Raw genomic sequence first — 23177 nt, forward strand, 5'->3', positions numbered from 1 at the left:
ATTGGTCTAGGCTGAGGTTGATGGTAGGATGGAAATTGTTAAAATCATGGTGGAATTCCTCGAGGGCTTCTTTTCCATGGGTCCAGATGATGAATATGTCATCAATGTAGCGCAAGTAGAGTAGGGGCATTAGGGGACGAGAGCTAAGGAAGCGTTGTTCTAAGTCAGCCATAAAGATGTTGGCATACTGTGGGGCCATTGGGTACCCATAACAGTGCCACTGACTTGAAGGTATATATTGTCCCCAGATGTGAAATAGTTGTGGGTGAGGACAAAGTTACAAAGTTCAGGCACCAGGTTAGCCATGATATTATCAGAGATACTATTCCTGATGGCTTGTATTCCATCTTTGTGTGGAATGTTGTTAGCTATTAAGCTAACGAGTGGGGGAAGAAAGAGCATGGAGCTTTCTTCACCATCAGATTCCCCATTGCCTTCTTCACAGATTGAATAAACTTTACTTTGAGGGGTAATCCACAGAACACTCCATATCAAAGGTCTACCAGGCTATAAAGATGGGGGCTGAACCTCAAGTGTTAAGCAATTGAATCAACTGGTTCTATACAATATTACTGTATTATAAAAGTGTAGCATGAAGTTTTTTCTGAAAGCTAATGACATCAGTGATTAATATTGTGAAATGTGTGTATTGAAAATATAAGAGGAAATCTGGATACTTAATATGTATTAAAGTCTGTGGCCAAACAGGGAGAAAGAGGTTCCCATCCAGACAGGAGAGAAGGCAACTATAGATCTGTCTTCTATGTAAAAATTCAGCATGGTGGAATCAAAACAATGGAAGATTCATTTACGCACAGGGGGAAACCCACAGGAAGGGATGAACAGCATGAGGTAATCCTGCCTCTTGAAACTAAGTCGCTGAATTGTGGAAGATATAAGCAAGGAGAGAAGTCATCTTTGGCACCCATCACTAGACGGACACAAGGGAACAGAGCTCTTGCAAGCTGAGAAAGATGGATCCTTCAATCAAGACAGAGCTGAAGTCCTTGGGAACAACTTCTTAACATATGCACATGCCTCAAGTGGCACATGACCAGGATTCACCACCGAATTTGGTCCACTGGTTGGATCATTAGCTTCCCCGGCTCAGGATGAGTACTGATAGGGAGTGTGATGTGAACGCTGATCCATGCTTCCATTTGGGAACTGAACATAGGTGAGAAACCTGCTTAGGCAGAGATCTTTCACCTAGGAAGATAAGGGGAAACATCACCTTGTGCTTCTGTGGAAGGTTCTGATTGAAAGTCATTCATGGCTAGAAAGAAAATTGGTGAGAGAAACTATCAAGAACAAAGCCTGCATCTTGCTAAATTATGTTTTCAACTTTTAGACGGGGTTTCACTTTTCTTTGCTTGTAAATCTCTCTCTCTCTCTCATACATGAATTCACTGAAAAGCCTATCTTCTTTTGTTAATAGACTTGTTTTACTGTTAATATAAACCAACTCAGTGCTATGTTTAAATGGAAGGGCGTATCTACCTCAGTTAAGTTAACAAGCTATGATGTGCTTTTGTCTCTTTAGAGAAACATCAAAACCTTACTATTTCTCTGAACTATCCAGGAGAGGGGTGGATATGAAAGAGCACATAGGTTTGGGAAAATTTGGGACTGGGAGTTTGTTGGGGGTCATCCTCCAAATAGTAACCCAGGCTGGTGGAAGAGAGTTGGGCAATAGACAGGCTGCTGGGGTCAGCTGCTGAACAAGGGCAGTCTACCACACCCACTCAGGTGTGACCTGCGCGTTTTGCATGTTTGCAGATTGATTGTGAGCATTCCAGGTTGGGAGCTACAGCAGCAAAGCATCTGAGGAATTCAGTGTTTCAGGGCAGGTGAGAACCCCTTGTTGGTCTGGATTGCACCCCAAACCCCCTCACATCTCCATGAGCCTATTCATGCAGGTGAAGATAAGCATAGGTGGAAGTGCTTTGAGGATCAGTTTTTCTCAAATACTGTGATGATAAAAAATTATCCACAGCACATGCTTTGCTTTATTTAATTATTTGTAAAAAAAAAAAATCACAAAAACACAGACACACAAGAAGCCTGCACAATATTGTTGAAAGAAATACATAAGAGTTCGAGCTAAAAATACCAATCACCTGCTGAATAGAAACTGTATGGAATTAGAAATGTCAGTTTTATTTATTACGTATTGTTTATATAATCATTTGTACCAAGGTCATTGGCAGCCTTCAATATATAAATGTGAATCCAAGAGTTTATACCCAAGTGATAACATTTTCTTCTAAACAGTTCTACTATTTGAGCCTCAACATTTATCAAAATAAAAAAATCTTGTAATCTAAAAGTGAGATTAACCCAAAATAGACAATCTCACAGAGCTGAATAGACAGAGAATCACTTTTATAGAGATTTGCAGCCTGCACAGCAGAATCTGGAGCTTGACGGACCAAAGCAGAGTGTAGCATCCAGCAGTACAGATGGTCAGGATTATTTTTCCCTATCACGAACAATATCATTGGAATTTGGGGGTTTTCCCCAGCAAGATCCACAATTGCTAGCTGGGTGAGGGGTTTCAGTAAAACATTGCCAGCCTCCTATGGCATTTCACATGAAAGAATAAAGTTTAAGAGCCTATAACAGACAACAACGTTTGCTAAATTTATGGCAGCAAAAATGGAAGAAATTAAACACAATTCTGTATTTTAAATAACATTCAAACATAGCTGAAAGATATACAGTGAACTAACATGGATTAATTATCCTCAAATCACAAGGCAAGACGTTAATGCCTCTGAAACAGGAATTCAGTATAATGACAACAATGACGGCTTCAGTGACCCATTAAAAAACACTCAGTCAAGATTGGTTATTAATTAGCATACAGTTATCCTAACTATACATTTTGTTAGAGAGAAAGAAGTCTTGTGGTTAAGACACTGAACGTCAAGTCGGAAGATGTTGGTTCAGTTTCCAGTTCTGCCACAAACTTTCTCTGATCTTGGGCAAGTGATTTTGATGGTTAACTCCCACTGAAGTCAATAGGAGAAGGATGCCTAAATCCCTCTGAAAAGCTGGGCCATAATCTTCTATGCCTCATTTTCCTATTGTTTACAGGTGGGAATAATAATTGCTTCTTTATCCCTTCTTATTCAGATTTTATGTTATTTGGAAAAGTGACATAGGATATCTATGTACAGCACCTAGCATAGTAGGGCTCCCACTTCTATTAGAGATTCTAGACTCTACCCTAAGAGAAGCTTTATAACTACTTATACTTTTCTTTTGCTAATTATCACTTTCCTAACAGTATTAATATTACTTTATCAACTTCAGAATCAGAGAAAGTTCCAAAACAAGTTGCCACCATTCACTCAACTAAATTCCTAATGATCTATTTTGGTTTTTAGAGAAAATTATCTCTGCTTTGAAATCTATCAAAATTATTCCAGTATACTCACAATCAAGAGATTTTTAACTCGGACTATCAGATTTATAAATGGCAGTATCTTCAAAATCAAGTTAATTATTTTTTTATTACAGTACAAATGGATATTCTGACAACTGTCTGAAGAAAAAGAAATTGCTATGCAATTCATTATCCTCTTTTCAGCCATGGATATATAATTTCCTGCAGTAAAATGTTTTAACCTAATAAATAACTACTAAGGTCTGTGATGGGTATCCATGACACAGGACTGGAAGGAGTGAAGGTGGCCAGGTAGGCCTATTAACTCCATAGACTGCACCTGGAAGGAGAGCCAGGGAGCAGGGAATGGATTGCAAGAAGGTTCAGCTGGGCAGGAACAGATGGGACCTATAAAGCCAGGAAGATGGTAACAGACAGGGGCTGCCACTGGGAAAGGGCAGTCACTCCCTGGGAAAAGGAAGAAGGGTTTGGAGCTGGTACACCCAGAGCAAGGAGGGAAACAAGGAGTTATAGGAAGCATTCCAAGGAAGGAGCAATGATGGCTGGGAGAGGATAGCCAAGAACTTGTGTAGGGTTCCTGGACTGGAACCCAGAGAAGTTGGCAGGCCCAGGTTCCCCTACCAGCCACCAAGGGCATGGCATAGACGGGTGGGGCAGTGAACAGGAAGGCTGCCTGCCCAACAGAGAATTGAAGGACTGTATCCTGGAAGAGAAGGAGGAATGCTGAGTGACCTGGCTGGAAGGCTGAGTCATGAAGGAGACACTGGGATTCCAGAGAGTGAGAGGGGGGCTACAGACCACAGTGAGAGATGAGGGGACAACATACAACAACAGGAAGGGGCATCACCTTGAGAGCTAATCCCCACTGTGACCAAGCAGAGGCACCAGACAAGTGCTAAGTGGTGTGTCCCGTCAAAAGGTCATATGAATACAATCAAAGAATGCAACCAACTATCTAAACCTGACAGATGCAAAGTTTTATTAAGAAATGAAGAATCATGAAAAAATGCAGCTTCAAAATGACTTCAGCTATAACCAACAGATAAGTATTTCATCCAATACTTTTAATCTAGCAACATAAAGACCTAATAACGAAGGCACTGAAGATACAGAGTATGTTATAGCAATCAATTTAAGATATAATAGTAAATCATTACATTCAGCTATATTTTGTTAAATAAACTAGGGAAAGATACATCAAAATCAGAAGAGATATTTGTTAAATAGAAGAATTGCCAGAGTGAAAACTCTCATTATAGCAATGGTATATAGTGTAGATTTAAAATCTAGGTAACTATTCAGTCTGAACTGCTGTCTAAAAACTGAGAGACCAGGTGAGTGAGGTAATATCTTTTATTGGACCAACTTCACAGTTAGAAGTTCTCAGAATGACTGCAAACCTCAGAGCAATCAAAATAAAATGAAAACTCTGATTCTTTGACCTAGCCTTCTGTAATGTTCTGCTAGGGTTTCCAGAATTGTGAGTTACTGTGTCATCCCTCTCAGTCAGCAAGTGAGAGTTTTGCTCCTGTTAAATTGTGTGACAACTCCCTGACACACCAGCTTGACTGCCTTGCCAGCAAACTCTTCAGGACTCTGCCGGTCCAAACCTTGTCTTGCAGGTAACAAACAGTGAACACCCACTCCCAAGATGTCTCCCTGCAGTGTCCAGTCCTCTCACTGAACATTTACAGAAGTTAAGTTTGTTGCTCCTTTAAAGAGACAATCCACTGCAGCCCATTAATTTAACTGGGGTTTGACAAACACTTATTTCAATCACAGCACCTAATAGATTTATAATAAAAGTAAAACAAGTTTAACAAAAAGGCATAGCATAAAGTGATACCAAATATAAGGAATAAAGATAGAAAATGTTACAAGCAAACAAAAGTAAAAACACTTCTAAAACTTAATTTCAGTAAGTTACAATCTTTGCTGAAGCAGGTTTCTCATCTAAATGCAGTTCCCAGAGACTTCAACCCCCTTTGTCGAAGGATCCAACGTTCTGTGATTTCAAGAGCTCTGGCTCCTTAATCCCCCCAAGTGATGGATACCAAAATGGCTCTCTGTTTCTGTTTGTATCTCCCAAATTTCAGTGACCCTGTTACAAGAAGCAGGTGGGCTTCCTGCTGTTCCTCCCTTCTTGTTGACTTCCCATTTCCCTGCTGATTCATATGTAAATGAGGCTTACATTGTTTTGATTTTATAATCCTTAATTTACATTGTAGACCCCTAAGTAGAGCTACCATCCCTACTTTCTGGGGGAAAAGCTCTTTCTCCCTGTGTTTGGTCACAGATTTTAAGGAATAATATCAGTCAATATCTATAATTCTTCATGTAGTGTTAATACATATATTTCAATGTGTCACTGGCTTTCATAAAAGACCTTACTCAATACACTTTTATAATGCAGTAATATTGTATATAAGCAGTTGATTCAATTGCTTATCATTTGAGGTTCAGAACCCCATTTTTATAGACAGTAACCCTTTGACATGCCTCTTAGCTTTGTTTACCTAATATGTAAATATACATTCATTGTTTCTGCCTTACGACCAGGCTAAGGAGACAAGCAAATACACATTGCTTAGTCTAAGGCAGACTGGGCTTATGCATTGCTTGTCATACACATTTTAAGAAAATAATTCTAACATAAATCCATAACTTTGTACACACCCCATACCCACATCAAGCAAAAATATTAATGATCAATTAGCTATTTATTTCTCAATTATATATACCCAAAAGGTGGCATGTAATATATCATGAAAACAGTGTACTAGATGTAGTAAGTATGTCAGATTTGACAAGAGTTGTTGACACAAAGTAATGAACCACCAATGGGCTTCTGTATCACATCTTCCCACAATATCACCACAGAAAGTTTAATCAAGTCCAGGCCCTGCTGACTGACATAAGTGTCTCTTCATTCATTTTGGGATGCACTCAGGGTTATGAATGTCATAAAAACAAGAGAGAGGAATATAAAAGCAATCACCTCTTGATGTTTTCATCTCTCAACTAGGATTTTGTTTTTGTAGGTTCCCCCTTTGGGAAAAGGAATATGATAAAAGTGTGGACTATTGCTCTATAGCTACATAAAGATATTGCGGTATTCTTCTGCATCTGCATAAAGTAATTTAGGTGATTCCTGATCACAGTGCACCACTAGTTCTCCTAACTAGAAACCTTTCAATTTAAATAAAATCATCATAAATAAGAGGAAAATTACATATTTCCCTTTTTACACAATATTAGTATCCAATTTTGTTATCAGAGAACTGGAGAATACTTGATCTTCATTTTTCTTTCCCCAAGGGATTCTCATAACTTTAAAGTAGCAGTAAGAAAGCATTCAAGAAGTTCAGACATAGAACAAACAATCTCAAGTCTAAAGGAACCAAAATCTTATCTGTTTCCTAAAAAAGTGAAAAGGACCACAACTCGTTAAAAGACACATTACACGGGTCTACAATTTTTGAGAAGTCATCTGCTTCAGAGATAAAATGTGATATTTATTATGTATTTTGATGTGCTGAATTCAAATATGACAATTAAAACAACTGATTGGCTACTGTTTCTAAGATATTTAAGTTTTTACATTTTATGTTTATGTATATTGTGTAGATAGTAGAGTTTTAATCATAAATTGTAAACCTAGGTCTTTTCATGTGTTTATGGTTGCTTTACATGATAATATTTCACCTGTCCTGTTTATGTAACACTTTAAAAATTAGCAAAAGGGTTATATCAATAAAATGTATTATGAAACAAAAGGCAAAAAAATATTATGTACATAGTTTAGTCCTATTCAGTGTCTACTCGGCGCTTCTCGGCTTGTCTCTTGTATTCATTAAATGGAGCATCTCTTGTCACTGTTCAGCAATAGTCTGCAAGCATTGATGGGCTCCATTTGCCCTGATAGCCTGCCAGGAGATTCCACTCTGTAGTCTGGAGCCCAACAGCTCGGCCTTACTCTTGGGTAGTTCCAAATCCCTGACAAGGTCATTCAGTTCACCTTGTGTTATGAGGTGTGGTTCAGAGGAGGAGGATGGGAGAAAATGTGGGTCCTGTGACATTGATGGTTCAGGACCAGAAGTTTCATCCTCTTCCTCTTCCTCATCTGACTCAAGTGAGAATGATTCTGGTGCATCAGGAACCGGCAGTCCTTCTCTGTGGGGTACTGGGCGTATAGCTGATGGAATGTTTGGATAATGCACAGTCCACTTTTTCTTCTTTGACACACCTTTCCCAACTGGAGGCACCATGCAGAAGTAACAATTGCTGGTATGATCTGTTGGCTCTCTCCAAATCATTGGCACTGCAAAAGACATAGATTTCCTTTTCCTGTTCAACCACAGGCAAAGATTTATTGCACAAGTTGCAGCATATGTGTGGGGCCCACCTCTTGTCCTGATCTCCAGTTTTGCAGCCAAAAAGAAAGGTGATAGGCTTTCTTAATCATGGTGGTTATACTGCGCTCTTGTGATGCAAAAGTCACTTCACCACAAACATAGAGGAAGTTATCTGCACTGTTCACACAAGTACGAGGCATCTCTGCTCACTTTGGCTAAACACAAATGTGTCCCTTTGCAAAATCAAACACTGACAAATAAGAGAGCACGACACTGGATGATTTCTAGAGCTGATATAGGGCAATTTGTTCAGCAGAGTGATGTAAGCTTCGTTATGATTGCATCATCCATGACTTCTAGGAAGAACATGATGCAATTCATATCATGTATGACGCAATACCAGCTTCAGATTGCATCATTCATTGTTTTGCCTAAAAAGCAAGTACTGTCCAAACCCAGTCATAGATTTATTCATAGATCCAGTCAAAGATGTATTTTAGTCATTTCTGGTTTAAATTGAAATCCTTTCCCTTTATAACTCACTTATCCTCCGCCATTCCCAAGTCAAGGGTCATATATACTGACCCAATAACATATCTTGAAAACTAGAGCCAATCAACAATTTTAAGCATCATTTTCACTCTCAGTGACCCAGAATTTGTAAAGTTGGACTACATTTATTTCAGAAGCATTTTGGCTGTAGAGCAGTGTTACAGTATGTGCCAAAAATATATGAACTTCTCATACCTCAGGACATCCTCAATGCTACTGCAAGTATTGACAACAACCTTTAGTATAATAAACTAAGTAATTCACTTGGAAAATTAAAATGGTTTAACAATGCTAATACATGTTTGGAGCAGAATGTTTTAATATCCCTAGTAATATTCCTTTCATTAAACATTATTCTTTGCATAATCTTTCATTCTAAATGATTACACTGGGCATTTTGGATTTCTTAGCAAACTATTTGTCTTTTGGATCCCTCACCCACACCACTATCCAGCTAAGGACATTCAATGACAGGAGTGGGCAAACTTTTTGGCCCGAGGGCCACATCTGGGTATGGAAATTGTATGGTGGGTCATGAATGCTCACAAAATTGGGAGCTGCGGTGTGGGAGCGGATGAGGGCTCCGTCTAGGGGTGCAGGCTCTGGGTTGGGGCCAGAAATGAGGAGTTCAGGGTGCGGGAGGTTACTCTGGGCTGCAACTGAGGGGTTCAGAGGGCAGGAAGGGGATCAGGGCTGGGGCACGGGGTTGGAGCACAGGAGGGTGTCAGGGGTGCAGGCTCCAGGCGGCACTTACCTCAAGCAGCTCCCAGAAGCAGTGGCATGTCCCCCCTCTGGCTCCTACAAAAAGGCGTGGCCAGGTGGCTCTGCACACTGCCCTGTCCTCCCAGCCAATGAGAGCTCTGGGGGCAGCGCTTAGGACGGGGGAAGCGTGCAGGGCCCCCTGGCTGCCCCTACGCATAGGAGCCGGAGGGGGGATATGCTGCTGCTTCCAAAAGCCTCACGGAGCAGGACAAGCCCTGGACCCCGCTCTCTGGCGGGAGCTTGAGGGCTGAATTCAGATGTCCAGAGGGCCAAATGTTGCCCCTGGGCCATAATTTGCCCAACCCTGACATTCAACAACTTAGGGATAAATTTACAAAGGTATTTAAGTGCCTCAACATGCAGAGAGCTGCCTAGCGGGATTTTCAAAAGCACCTAAGGAGGTTAGTTGTCTAACTATTATTGGGCTCCTACTTGACTAAGGCACTTTTGAAAATTTCACTATGCATCTATCTGCATCTTTCAGTGCCTAAATGCCTTTGTACATCTGGACTTAAGTACTTGTTCCCGTGCGATACAAGGGGAACCCTTCTGCTCGCTGGAACCTAGTTAAGGAAGAAGTCTCAGAGTCTGCAAGACAGGGGGATTTCATGGAGCTTGACTCCATTATAGCCACACTTCAAAGCAGATTGAAGTGAGATAAGGTAGTGGCTCTCAACCAGGGGTCCGGGGCCCCCTAAAGGTCTTGAGCAGGTTTCATGGGGGGCTCCAAGCAGGGCCAGCATTAGACTCGCTTGGGCCCAAGGCTGAAAGCCAAAGTCCCACTGCATGGGACTGAAGCCCAGGTCCCTGAGCCCCACCACGCGGGACTGAAACTGAAGCCTGAACAATGTAGCTTTGTGGGGGCTCCTGTGGCATGGGGCCCCCAAGCAATTGCTCTGCTTTTTACCCCCTAACATCAGCCCTGGCTTTTATATGCAGAAAACCAGTTATTGTGGCACAGGTGGGGTGTGGAGTTTTATAGCATGTTGGGAGGGGAGAGGGTTGAGAAAGGGGATCCCAGAGCTGGTGGGAAGTCACAGGAACAAATAGGTCCCAGGGCCCAAACACCCTGCCTTTTAAAAGGAGGGAGGTAGCCCCCTCTCCATTATGGGGAAAACTCCACAAATTTAACATTGCAGCACTGTCTCTCCTGCCACACCCTGGTAATAAACGAATGTGGTCAGATTAACATGAGCAAGGATGAGGAACTGAATCCTCAGACATAATCAGTAACAGCATCTATGCTGCTCAGGGTGTTTGGCCAATGAATCCTTATAGATGGTACGCCTACAGAGCATGCTGCCACCTTAGCCATGGAGAAAGGATACAAAAGCTTGGTCTTTACCTTACCTTACCTGCCTATGGAAGCTAATTAAGGACTTCACCCTTCATTTTTATATTTTATTTTCCCATACAACATTCTAGCCCATGTGTTTGGTTAATGTACGAAAAAATCAGCATTTGTAAACAATTTAACATTAAATAAAATTACTGGTTTATCCAGGGATTGAAGGAAATATTGATAAGTAGCATTTATTCAGAATCAGTAAAACAGATAGTAATGCTTACCTACTTCATGGGAGTGTTGTGAGAATTAGTTATCTTTTGGAAAGCACTTTGAAGATGAAATGTCCTACATAAGTACTAAATACTATTATTGTTGTCAAAATTATCATAATCTTTAAATATGCCTCTGTCAAAACAAGATCTATTTCTAAAGAACCCAAGTAGACCCAATTATGATTCAAGATCAACAGAAGCAGCCAACCACTAAAGCGGATGACATTTGGGAATTGTACAGAAAATCAGGCATTTTAGAGGAATTCACTGCTACCATAAAAAGCTAAACTTTTTTTGTCAGGCCCGTAGAGCACTGCCACCAGTCCACTCTCAACCACATTAAAAAAAAAAAACAGATTTGGCCTGTTCTCCCAAAAAGTACTTCTAACTCTTGTCCCCTGTGATAACACCCCACTGTGCTTTAGCATGAGTAAGCATTAATACAATCTCAACTTTTATAAATAAATCAGATAACTAAGTGTGACTGAAAACAGGGAATCTCAGTTTTCTGGGGCTCTGAAGAAGCATGAATAACCTGTGAGCTTTAAGCAAAAAATCACTATCAAGGTTCAACCCTAGTGATCGGTTTACAGACATTTACACTGGTTTATATTTTTATGGGTACCTTTGCAAGTGAAAGAAATAGCAACTTGATATTTTTACCATCAGAAATGTAATATTCAAGGTAAATCTGCTATTGTAGCTATCCAAATATTCTCTTTAGAGAGAGTAAAATGATAGGCAGAAATGCTGGGACAAGTTGAAAACAAAAAATGCCTTTTGTGACTGTCTGTTATCTAATGATAGATCCCTAAAATTTCTCTGTGACATCTAACACCACATGTCCAATTTGGATTTGACCCAAAATCCATTGAAGTCAATTAAAAGACTTCCATTGCCTTCAATGGACTGTGCATCAGACCCTAAGAGTCTAAACCGTTGACCCCTTACTCAGGAGAATGGAACACAGAATTAAACAGAGATGCTGTATTTCTACTATACAGAAGACCCAGGCAACAGACAGCTACCACTGACCATGTCCCCTCCCTGGCCCACAATTCTCTCTAAGCCTTCCTGCAGAGAAAGGATGCAGAAGCTTGTCCCTGTGGCACTCAGGAAGGTGTGAACTTTGAAACCTCTAAACCACTTCAATTTTAATTAGTATGGAATTCCTATACAACGTACTAGAAGGAATGGAATGCAAGAGGATAGTTAGATTGTTTAGTAGTAAGAAAAAATAAAATACTAGTTCAAGAAAAAAAGTATTAAAACAACATTTTAATTTGACCATAGAAAGACTGCATGTATTCTTCTAAAATTACAGAACAAAGTGGACAACATTCTGTATTCTACAAACGATGTACAGTACAATGATATTATTTTTGCTATAACAACACTACTCAGATAATGGGAGGTTCTATACTTAACACACAGGTGTCAAATGTATTGCTCAGTGAGGACTAAATAAGATTTTCACTTTGTCTTTTCTTATCTCCTCCTTTTTAGGCAGCTGTATTGTCCCTCCCTCTCTCTTTTCTGTCTCCCTCATTACTTTCTCTCCTTTTGTTTTCTTCATTTTGATACTTTTCCATCTCCAGGTTTTGTGCCTTTTTTTCTCCTCTCCCATTCATCCTTTTTCTGATGTCTGCAGAGACAGCAGTAGCATTTCACATAGGAGAGGGAGACAGAGTAGCACACCAGTCTATTTCTATGCCTCTGCACTTCATGTTGAGGCAGATTACATCACTTTCTCTTTATACCAAATTCTTTACACATGACTACAATCATACAAACCTAGACAATTCCCCTGTGCTCTCCTGGCTCCGTGTGCAAAGTGATATGCCACTGCAGCACTGTTTCCTCTGTTGCTAGGGGGCTAGACTACAGTATATTGTTAAATTGACATGTGTGCTGGATAAATACATCAATTGGACAGCACATGGCCCCACAACTGGCATCTGACACTCTTGATTTAACAGTTATTTTCCTGAGTGAGTGATACAGTTAGAACTTGGATCAAACAACATAGAAAAATTGGAGGGCTATATCTCCCCAAATTATGGGCTCTCTTAGAGGAAAGCCTGCCTCTGCAGCAGTCATTAAGTGGAGTGACAGCTCCACAATATTGTATATAACCCACCACCCTGGTGATAAAGAACTTCATAAATCCTGAGATCTGAACACTAGCTGCTAAGTAGCTGTAAGCCTCTGGTAGAAGGCAGTACTTCTCAATGGGGAAAAATGTGTGTCATTAATCCTCAAGGGAATAACAATGATTTTAAGACAGGCCTTTGATTTTACAACTGAAAATTCTGTCTATTTGAGAGGAACAACAATATTATTTTCTCCTACAGGCATATACGATTGTTTCCCGCATTCTATTCTTTAGGGAACATCTTCTTTCCATCCTCTGACCACACCACCCAATCTTATTCTTTCTTTGGTGAGTGTGGAATTCCTTTGATTCTTCTCCACTAAAGAAAGATAGATTAAAGAAGCCAGGTCCCAGGTGACAAATTGAAACAAGATAAAGATCTCTCTTATTCATCCTGAGCTATTCAAATGCCTTTTTTTGTAGACTGTTTTCTGAACTTTTTGCCCTGAACTTTTTGTACTTGGTCCTTTGTTCTTAGAATACCCAAGTTTCAGGGAAATGCATAGGGCACTTCATTTTAGGTTTATATATTTTCATTTTTTTCTTCAGTACATCATATGTTATAGAAGGTGTTTCTTCAACATTTTCCCTCATGGTAATGGGGAATTCAACATTCTTTCACATATTTCTACAAGACATTTCCCCTCCTGTCTCCCCCCACACGTACTAGGGATCATAACAACTGGGAAATATCTGTGATATTTCTGATTAATTTGCCTCTGTATGTTGTTTGACAGATTACTAGCAATGGAGTTATATAAAAAGGGATGGTTAAAGTAACCAAGCAGGAAATGCAAAACAATGACACCGCAATAGTCCTGGAGAAAACCATGGGAAGATGTTTATTGGGCAATTATACTCTACCGGGCCTCCGGACAAGCTGAGAATGGTTTACTCTTCCCAAGGCTAAGGCTAGAATAAAGAGCATTCTAAACATTAGAGAACAGCAGGCCTAGAAAAGGGTGGGGGTTGACTGAAGGGTTTGTCTACACTGCAATTAGACACCATGGCTGGCCCATGCCAGCTAATAAGACTCACAGAGCTTGGGCTAATGGGCTGTTTAATTGCTGCGTAGATGTTCAGACTCAGGCTGCAGCCAAGCTCTGGGACTATCCCACTTTGCAAGGTCCTAGAACCCGGACTCCTGCCCAAGCGTTTATACCACAGTTCAACAGCTCCTTAGCCCGAACTTAAATCAGCCGGCATAGGCCAGCCACAGGTTTTTAATTGCAGTGTAGACATACCCTGAGTGACCAGAGTGTCAGTGAGAGCTGACTGGCTGGCAAGGAGACAGAGATAGAGACAGAGAAAGGGAGAAACCAGCAGGGGCAGTTTGGTGGAGGTAATTGGGCTGATTGAAATGCACAAAAGCTTTTAAGGAATGATTAAAGATTAAATAAAAGGGGACATGTGTATATCAACCTTTACTGTTTTTACCCTTTGCTCTATGTGCTCAGTACCTTTGGGGGATCAATAAATAATGCTTTGTTTCGAAGAAGCCATTTTTGAGTCACTTTAACCACCATGCTGGCCACAGGTCCCTGGAGGGAATGGACTGACAGATAACACTTAGTTGGGCCGGTCACATTAACACAACTGGTAAACAGGGGGGTTGCAGCCCAGAGACCCAGTCTAAGCGTGGTTGGACCGCATGGCTTCACCCACAGTAAGGTGCAGGACGCCAAGCATATCACCCAAGGGGTGCACTCAAGAAGTGCTAACAGGGATCTAAACAACAGAGATTAGAATTAAAGTTCTCTGTGTTTGTTTCTCCTTTTTTTTTTCGTGTGTGTGTGTGTGTCTCTGTCTGTCTGTTTCAAGATTAGCAAGCCCCAAGAGGTAAGCCGTATTATGGAAAGAGCACAAGCTTGCTTGAGTTTTACAGCCCTCAACTGATGCCAGGATTTAAAGTGACAGGTAATGCACAATGCTGAAAATAAATAGTCAATATTCTCCTCAAATAAACAGAATTACCTTTTCTTAGAAACAAAGTCAATCTGCTTTTAGTAACCCACTCAGAGCTGACTAATCTAAGTAGCCAAAAACAAGAGAAGATACTTAAACTACATAACAAACAATAAAAATCAGTGGAGAACAACATATCAGTGCCATTTCCTATAACTTCAAAGACTGTTTCATTGCTAATCAGAGAGTAAAATGGCAGATATTTAGTTGATTAAAAGAGCTGCTTCAAACAATACATTTCAAGTTATCACAGAATCATGGCAATTAGAGATGGAAAGGACTCATTAAGACATCTTGAGCATATTCTGTTGCTTTTCCAAAGCCAAATTACTGCAGCTACCTTTTAATGAAATCTGTGTTTATCACCTTTTCTTCCCATTTCACAGAAAATTTCAGTAGAAATAGTGCTTTAGCATTTGATTTAATTGAGCAGCTACTGATTAGCTTCTCAGAGATGGAGTAGCTGCTGATTATGGGGAAAGCACACAGTACACTGATTGTAATTTCTGAATATACTAGGTTGAGAGTAATAGGGATTATAAATAAAAAGGCTAATTTGAGGCAAAATATGCCAGTTTCTTAAAACTTTACAACACTGTATTGGCTAAATATAATATTCATGAATGAATGTATTATTCACGTTAATCAGTAATGTGACTATACACAACTGATTTCTTTAAGTATTAGAGGGGTAGCCGTGTTAGTCTGGATCTGTAAAAGCAGCAAAGAGTCCTGTGGCACCTTATAGACTAACAGATGTATTGGAGCATGAGCTTTCGAGGGTGAATACTCACTTCATCGGATGCATGTATTTCTTTAAAACACTCAAAACACAATGTAAAGGTTAAAACCATAAAAAGAAAATTTTCTATTCAAGAAATATTACAAAAATAACTTCACAATTTTAGGGGTAAATATGATCTAAATATGGCTAAGTCACATAAAGTCTAAAATGGATGAACCTCTTTCAGGGTAAAAGGTCCAACAGGACCTATCCCTGTGCCTTTGTTCAAGTCTTTAGTCCTGTCTCTGGGCTCAGACCTCACCTCCTTCTGGGCTAGCTTTAAGTCTGTGCCTGCCTCGATATAGAGTAGTGTCCCCAGGGCTTTCTCCCTGGAGATTCTTGACCTTCTTATTGCCCCAACACTCCAGGAGGTCACTCCTTCACTTCAGTCCCCTTCCACTGGTAAAGTTCAACAAATGGTTGGCCCTCTGCAGGTTCTTCAGCCCTGTGCTTGGGCTTCTATTCTAGCCCTCTGCTTGGGCTTCTACATACATAAAACGTATCCCTTTCTCAGGGCTTTGGCTTCTTCACCAGTGGGGGAAGCCGGGCCCACCCACTACTCTAGGTCCCAACCTAGGGACCTTGCAAATATCATCCACATGCTGCTTTCCTTAATAGTTGCTGCTACTGCATTCTCTGGGCTGCTTCCCACTCTGTCCCATCACCTTCACCCAAGTTACCTTACAGTTACAGTCCTCGGGTTTTCTGTCTGTTCCTACTTGAGCAGGGTCTCTCCCTGGCCTCCTCGCCTGGAGAATTTCACAACATTGCAGTCCTTCCTCACTCTTCTGGTCCCAGCCAGCAACTGACCTGCTCAGCCTTTGCAGCTCCTTTTAACTGAGCCTGCTGGGCTCTGATTGGCTTCTTCCCTGCAGCCTTTCTAGGCAGGCCTGGCGGACCCACCTTTACTGCTCTTTTTCTAGGGCAGGATGTCGTAGAACCACAAGGCCTCCAGCAGGGGACCTCAGTGGACCCAGTACACGCTGTTACAGAGACTCCTTGCAGAATGGCATTTTAAACAAAATATTACTGAATAACAACTCCAATTATACAAGAAAATATCCATGAAAGCTATCACTTTAATTAGAAAAGAAATTCATTTAAGTGAACTAATTTCATTTCAAATAACAAACAGATAGGTTATGAAAAAATTTCTGGATACCGAAGATTATAATAATATACTCCCAGTAGGCAAAGAAAGGTAATAATCTTTTATAATTATCCAAAATTACAATGGATTTTAAAGTTATGGGGCTTCACTCTCCCCTCCATCAAAAGAGATAATTACTCACCTTGTAATTATTTTTCTCTGAAGAGCTCATCCATGCAGGATTCTTATTCTTGGGCCTTGTGCAAGACAGACGAGAACTTCCTACACTCAGAGTTCTGAACCCTCCCTAACATCAGTAATAATGGAGGTCTCAGCCCACCTATTCTGTATACTTCAATTGTCTACTCAGAACAAGTTGGGAATTGAGTAAATTATTATTTAAACTTAGTGACTCTGTCACCCCACTGGTATCTTTGATCAGCCAAGTAAGCTGACCCCTCCACTCCCACGAGGAGTCAGGTAAGCTATGCCTATCACCAACCATTTCATTAAAGATGCAGGCACTGAGGCCTGGCCAAAAGGCAAGACTCAAAATTAGTAGAGTAGTTCCCCTATGGCAGTGTTTCTCAAACAGGGGTTGCCGCTTGTGTAGGGAAAGCCCCTGGCGGACGTGGCCGGTGTGTTTACCTGCCCCATCCGCAGGTCCGGCCCGATCGCAACTCCCACTGGCCACAGTTCACCGCTGCACACCAATGGGAGTTGCTGGAAGTGGCAACCAGTAAGTCCCTCAGCCGCGCCACTTCCAGCAACTCCCATTGGCCTGGAGCAGCAAACTGCAGCCAGTGGGAGCTGCGATCGGGGACCTGCGGATGGGGCAGATAAACACATCAGCCCAGCCCACCAGGGGCTTTCCCTTCACAAGTGGTGACCCTTTTTGAGAAACCCCGCCCAATGGAAACCTTCCTTTATTTTTGAATACCCTTAATCAGGCAGCTGCAGAGCACCTAGCCAGAAAATTTCTCCTAAAAGATCACTGAAGGTTCCCATGATAACCAGTAACTATTTGGGGAGTAAATATTGATTCAGTTCCCTGAGACCTAAGGTGTTGCCAGATGCTTCTTTCTTTCTTTCTTTTTTTTTTTTTTACTATCAGGATATAACATCCTTTCCTTTCTTGCCTAGAAGCACAAGCTTAATAGCTTTTTTGGACATTAGGAATAGATTTCCTGCAACATCTCTTCCTGATATCCAGAGGTTGAGAAAAATCTTGATTATTTTTGAAAACTTGATTTTTGCAGTCCCACAGAGCAATTCCTAGGACTCTCATGTACAGGGGGATAAGGGCACATATAAGGGTAAAAGGATCTTAAATCTGTTCTGACAGGGATGTCCTGGCAAGCTACAGAAAGTGGTTGGCTGCCTATCTGCCCTAGTTGTATGCAGTGTTTTTGTAGCAATGCTGGTCCCAGGATATTACAGAGATAAGATGAGTGAGAGAATATATTTTATTGGACTAACTTCTGTTGGTGAGACAGACAGGCTGTGTAAGCTTGAAAGTGTATCTCTCCCACCAATAAAAGATATTCTCTCACCTTCTCTCTCCTATATCCCCTAGAACACTTCAAAAACTTTTTGGTTTTTGGTACATACTGAAAAGCCATTGGCTTCTGCTGCTGTGAATGAGTATCCTGGGCAATGTGGGTATTGGCCTCCCTTGAAATCAAGTGTCAAGGCACAAGCCACCTTTCTAAGCGGTAGCACCTTTCACTTCCCTCCCTTGAGGAGATGGCCTAAGGGACAGGATACAAGCCCAAGAGAACAGGGTGTCATGTTATCTCTTTAGATTTCTATAAAAGCCTGCAGCTCAAAACAAGCTCTCTCATTGATAAGGCAAGTCATTAAGTTTTTCTCTCGATCTCCAGGGAGGAGACTACAGCCACTCACCCCTGGTGGGAGTCACTACCAAGACAGCAGATCTCATTATTGTATCAACTACATCAAACGCTTCCCACATCTGATGACAGGACAAATCAACACCCTCATGCACTTACCTTTTAAGTTACTGCAGAAAGGATCTGACCAGGACAGACACCTTGTTCCTAAAGCTCAACCTGTACTTTGGCTATGACTCAAAAGATTGCCTCCAACCTTTGTCTAATCTTTGAATCCCAGCACTGAAGCACAGCCTTCTGGGGGGTGGTGCCATATGCTCAGCCTTCCTTTGCTTTGACATGGTTGTCCAGACTACTAAATTCTTGCAGAGGAAGGTGAGCAATCACCAACATTACAGAGGAGCACTTATTACCCAACCTTGTTCAAACAGGGCTAGCTGAGACAGGGGTATGTAACACCTTCTTCATCAGCTGGTGCCAGGGCACAGCAGCTCTACTGGAGAGGGGATTCCAATAGTCAAATTAAAGCCTCAGAGCAATGACTAAGGCTTTGAAAACACAAACAAAAGTCAGTAAGGTCAGCAAACTAAAAGGCAAATTAAAAGGACTGGACCTGATTGGCAGATAGGAATGGCCACACCAGAAGAAGAGAGCCCTTCCAGTTCCTGTCTGTTTTGGGATGAAGAGCCACAATAGAAAGCTGGAGACAAAGCTCCTACAGTAACTCTCTCTCTAACTGCAGACAAGAAAGAACTATCTGGAAGCTTCCAAAAGCAGCATTTAGACCACTATATAGTGGAACTACCAGTGGGAGGATGGCAAATGTAGCTCATGCCCCAACCCATGAAAACTGCTCTAGGGACCAAAAACCTTTAGACCTTGGGAAGTTCCAAGGAACTTGTAGAACAAAAGGCCATGAGTGAGAATTCTGCACAGATGTTATCTTGAGTAGTTTAGATTATTTTAGAATTCTTCTCCTGGTCACACCTCCTATAACCATAATGACCCAAATGAAAAAACAAAACACACAACAATGATTTTTAAATTGCTGATAAGTCTATTTCAATTACGACTCTCAGCACAATGAAAAACGCTTCATTAGGTTCAGGTGATGTAATTAGCATAATGTTTATTCACTTTGGTTGTATATTTCATATAGTTTGCTGCACACCTTCAGTAAGTACATAAATCTTAACGCATAACTAAAAGCAGTAGTGTCAGGAAATCATTACTTGCAAATAAAAAAACAACCAAAACCAACTATTAGTAAAATACTAACATTCAGAGATAGAATGAGGCTGTGTGGACCAATCTGTTTTCATACACACAACATTATGGTACACGGAATTCATTTAATTTTAAACATTATCCAACTCAATGGCTATAAAAATATGATTTCATGCTCTAACTCACCAACAATTTCACTTGGCTCCTTGTTGTAAAGCTTTTTGTTCCAGTAAAGGAGGTCTGAGGAAAGGAAAGGAGACCAGAAGAACAAGACAATTCCAACAAACATATGTCCTGTAAATGCTGCAAAATCCAAACCCTAGGAATAAAAATGCAATAATAAATTACAGATCAGTTATTTCCCACATTACCTGAAAAAGTATTTGTCATTGTGTACTTTACAATTCAGTGCTTATATACATGTCTCAAAGCAGGCAATAGGTAATTTCCAAGCATAGCAAATTTTGTGCTTCTGCAGTCTCAGGAAATTATTATTAAATAAATTTCATGCCAACCAAACCAACTCAAAAATATTCCATTAAATTTCACTATATCAAAATAGTTTTTATATATTTACACACTAATTACCAGTTCCTGGCTCCACTGATGACAATATGAGTTTTTGCATCCATTTTACTCAAACCAAGACTTGTCCCAAATTCTATAATATGCTATTACAGCAAAAGCATTATCTAGCAATTGGAACACATTTTGCAATATTTTTCTTCAATTTAGTATTTGTTCAAGTTCCTTTATACTTCCTGTATGACAGAGGCTTAGAATGGGGTCAACGCAGAACTCAAATATATATATGTAATGTTCAATATTTGGGATGGGCTGTTCCAAACGTTCTTAGTGCTGATCTAGCTCTGCTCCATTCAAGTCAAAGGTAAAACTCCATTGCCTTAAATGGAAGGAGAGTTGAGCCAATTCAGCGTGCTTTTGAAAACCTCATCCATCATTTCTTACCAAAAAAATTCAAGATTGTCCCCTGTCTATATTATATTGCTTTAACGTTAATAAAGTCCTAATGACAAAGAGTTTCAACTCTAGATATTAGAGATGATATTGATATCAAGGTTCCCTCTGGTATCCACAACAAGAGTTCTCTCACCAGGGAATCCCCACAGAGCCAGATTTGGGAGGAAGTTTTTTTTTATTATTAGTTATGAAGGCACTAGACTACCACGCAAGAGATCTGGGTTCAATTCCCATCTCTCCCATAGACTCGCTGTGTAAAGTCATTTAAGTTTTCTGTGCCTCAGCCTCAGTTAAAGCATCTTGCTGCTGTTGTAATGCAAAATAATACATAATAATAACAACATTTCCGTGCAGAATCAAGGGCTGTCTACTTCCTGAATTTTAAGACAGCTTGGACTTGCTACCTGAAATACACATTGTTAGGCTGCACCATACTCCCTATTGAAAGCATCTATGTGGAAAGCTCTCAGTTCAAGTATATATGATGTGAAAACATCCAGAGCAAACAAGACAGAGGGCCTCCCACCCAACCCCTTTCATCTTTTCAGAACAGATTGTATAAGTCAATCCTGTAAATGCTCATAAAGGACGGTCTGGATACTTAGCAGATATCAAATTAAGTTTCAGAGCTGAAGGAGAGAACATTTATGAAGGAATCAATCTACAAACTTTAAGAGCTCTACCAAGAGTCATGCGAGTAAACAAAGACTTACAGGGCCAGATTTTCAACATCCACTCACAAAAACAGACATATCGTCCTGCATATATTTACACAATTACAGACATTTTGCATGAAAACGGGCCTAACTACCCAAATGTTTGCACAAGGGCCTCTTTCTTTAAAGATATGGATTACAAAGAAGACAGAAAATGCTGCCACGTGAACCACGATCCAAGAGATATGAAGAAGCAGTAATTGGCCCTACACAGTCTAATCTAAAAGGTTTGCAGGTTTCCTATATAATCTGAAGAGATCCAGAGGTATAAAGGTGATTGAATTGTATTAACTTTGATGCTGCACAAACCAATAATCCTCATTCCAGGGATAATACATTGACTGGGACACAGTTGGATGAGGAGTAAAACAGGAGAGGTGATCAGAATATACCTAACCAAGAGCTACTGAAATAAGTTTCAATTCTTTCAGTTTTAACTGACTCTCAGAATGTAATGCACTTGAGACTTTTCACAGCACTGACAGCAATTTATTATCTCAGTGCAAAGACAGACAGCACTAAGGTGGATCCTATTGATAGGAGTTCTTGAAGAGATAGAGATAGAGTAATGGCATTTAGATTATTTGCTACTTTTAAAATGAAAAGGAGAAAGGAGGACCTAAAATGCAGATAAAACACCTTTATTTCTGATCATTGGATTAGACCGAGGCGTGTGTTATGGGAACTGGCAAAGTTAAAGAATATGGTACCTCAGAGACCAGGTCTTAGACTTCGATTTACAAAGTTTCTTACATCTCTAGGTCTTCGATGTCTGCACCAGTGCTGAAAGTTTTTGTTATCAATTGTAACAATGCAGAAACTTCTCAACAGAAAAACACAGTACAAGAAATACCTTATCTGAACCCCTCAAAATTAAATTCCTATGTGAAAAAGAAAAGCATAGCAATCAGGAAAAATTATAAAATGCTAAAGTTGATAAGCAGCTCTCAAGTTTGATTGACAGCTGAAAGAAATTGAACTGAGATGAGGCGCTGCATACAGATACTTATTTTTAAGGGACAGTGTCAATTTATACTCTTTGAAATTCAAGACTAGGCCAAGGGCACAAGAGTTGACACACAAAAGTCTCAGAAGTAAGGATTGTGCACAACATCAGCAGAGGAAAATTATTTGCATCTTCTTGGTATTCCATCACAGCTGCTACTCAAGCTGCACAGAGTGTTTCGATAATTGGGCTGAATTCAAGGGCTTGTTCAGCTCCAAAACTTTCTCCCATCAACCCCTGCTTATTCTTTAAATCTTTGAGAAGAGGACAGGCAATTCAACACTCAGCCCCACTGGCTAGTTTCCTTTGCTATCTTCTTCATACTTTGCATAAAGTCTGATGCTCCAAGCTCCCTTTGACACTGTGGACACTTTTCAGGACTGGGTGTGCAGCAGCCATACCAAGTAATATGAGAAATAACAAGCAAGATTAAATTTAGCAAGATTTGCCCAACAGTCAACTGACATCTTTGAATTTCTTAGGAAGAAAAGTACTACCTCCTCCCTGGAGATATAAGCGGAAGGAAAATGGGTGTGGAGGAATTGCAGGCAACAAAACTCTATGTTAGGGTGTAATCTAAGAACATCCCAATGCCAGAGAAAAAGGACTCCCTGAGATCTAGTATAGATTATCAGCTGGCCTGATCAGTTCAGTGTATTCATTAATGTCATAAACTTGATCTGATGTGTGTCAGGTAAGGCCGTGGTCCTGGACCCACTGTGGGGCCACAAGCTGGTTTCAGATGGTATGCCAAGCAGG

The 23177-nt window shown here is 40.5% G+C and overlaps 1 protein-coding gene across 1 annotated transcript in view; it reads right to left on the minus strand.

The window, feature by feature from the left end:
* OCA2 (OCA2 melanosomal transmembrane protein) overlaps positions 1 to 23177 on the minus strand; it is a 316130-nt gene that overhangs the window by 153163 nt on the left and 139790 nt on the right. Inside the window, 3 exon segments of the mRNA XM_030571121.1 lie at positions 19902 to 19953; positions 19955 to 19992; positions 19995 to 20034. Coding sequence (XP_030426981.1) covers positions 19902 to 19953; positions 19955 to 19992; positions 19995 to 20034 — 130 coding nt within the window.

This window comes from Gopherus evgoodei, chromosome 1 (genome assembly GCF_007399415.2).
Source record: "Gopherus evgoodei ecotype Sinaloan lineage chromosome 1, rGopEvg1_v1.p, whole genome shotgun sequence".
In the NCBI taxonomy this organism is placed as follows: Eukaryota; Metazoa; Chordata; order Testudines; family Testudinidae; genus Gopherus; species Gopherus evgoodei.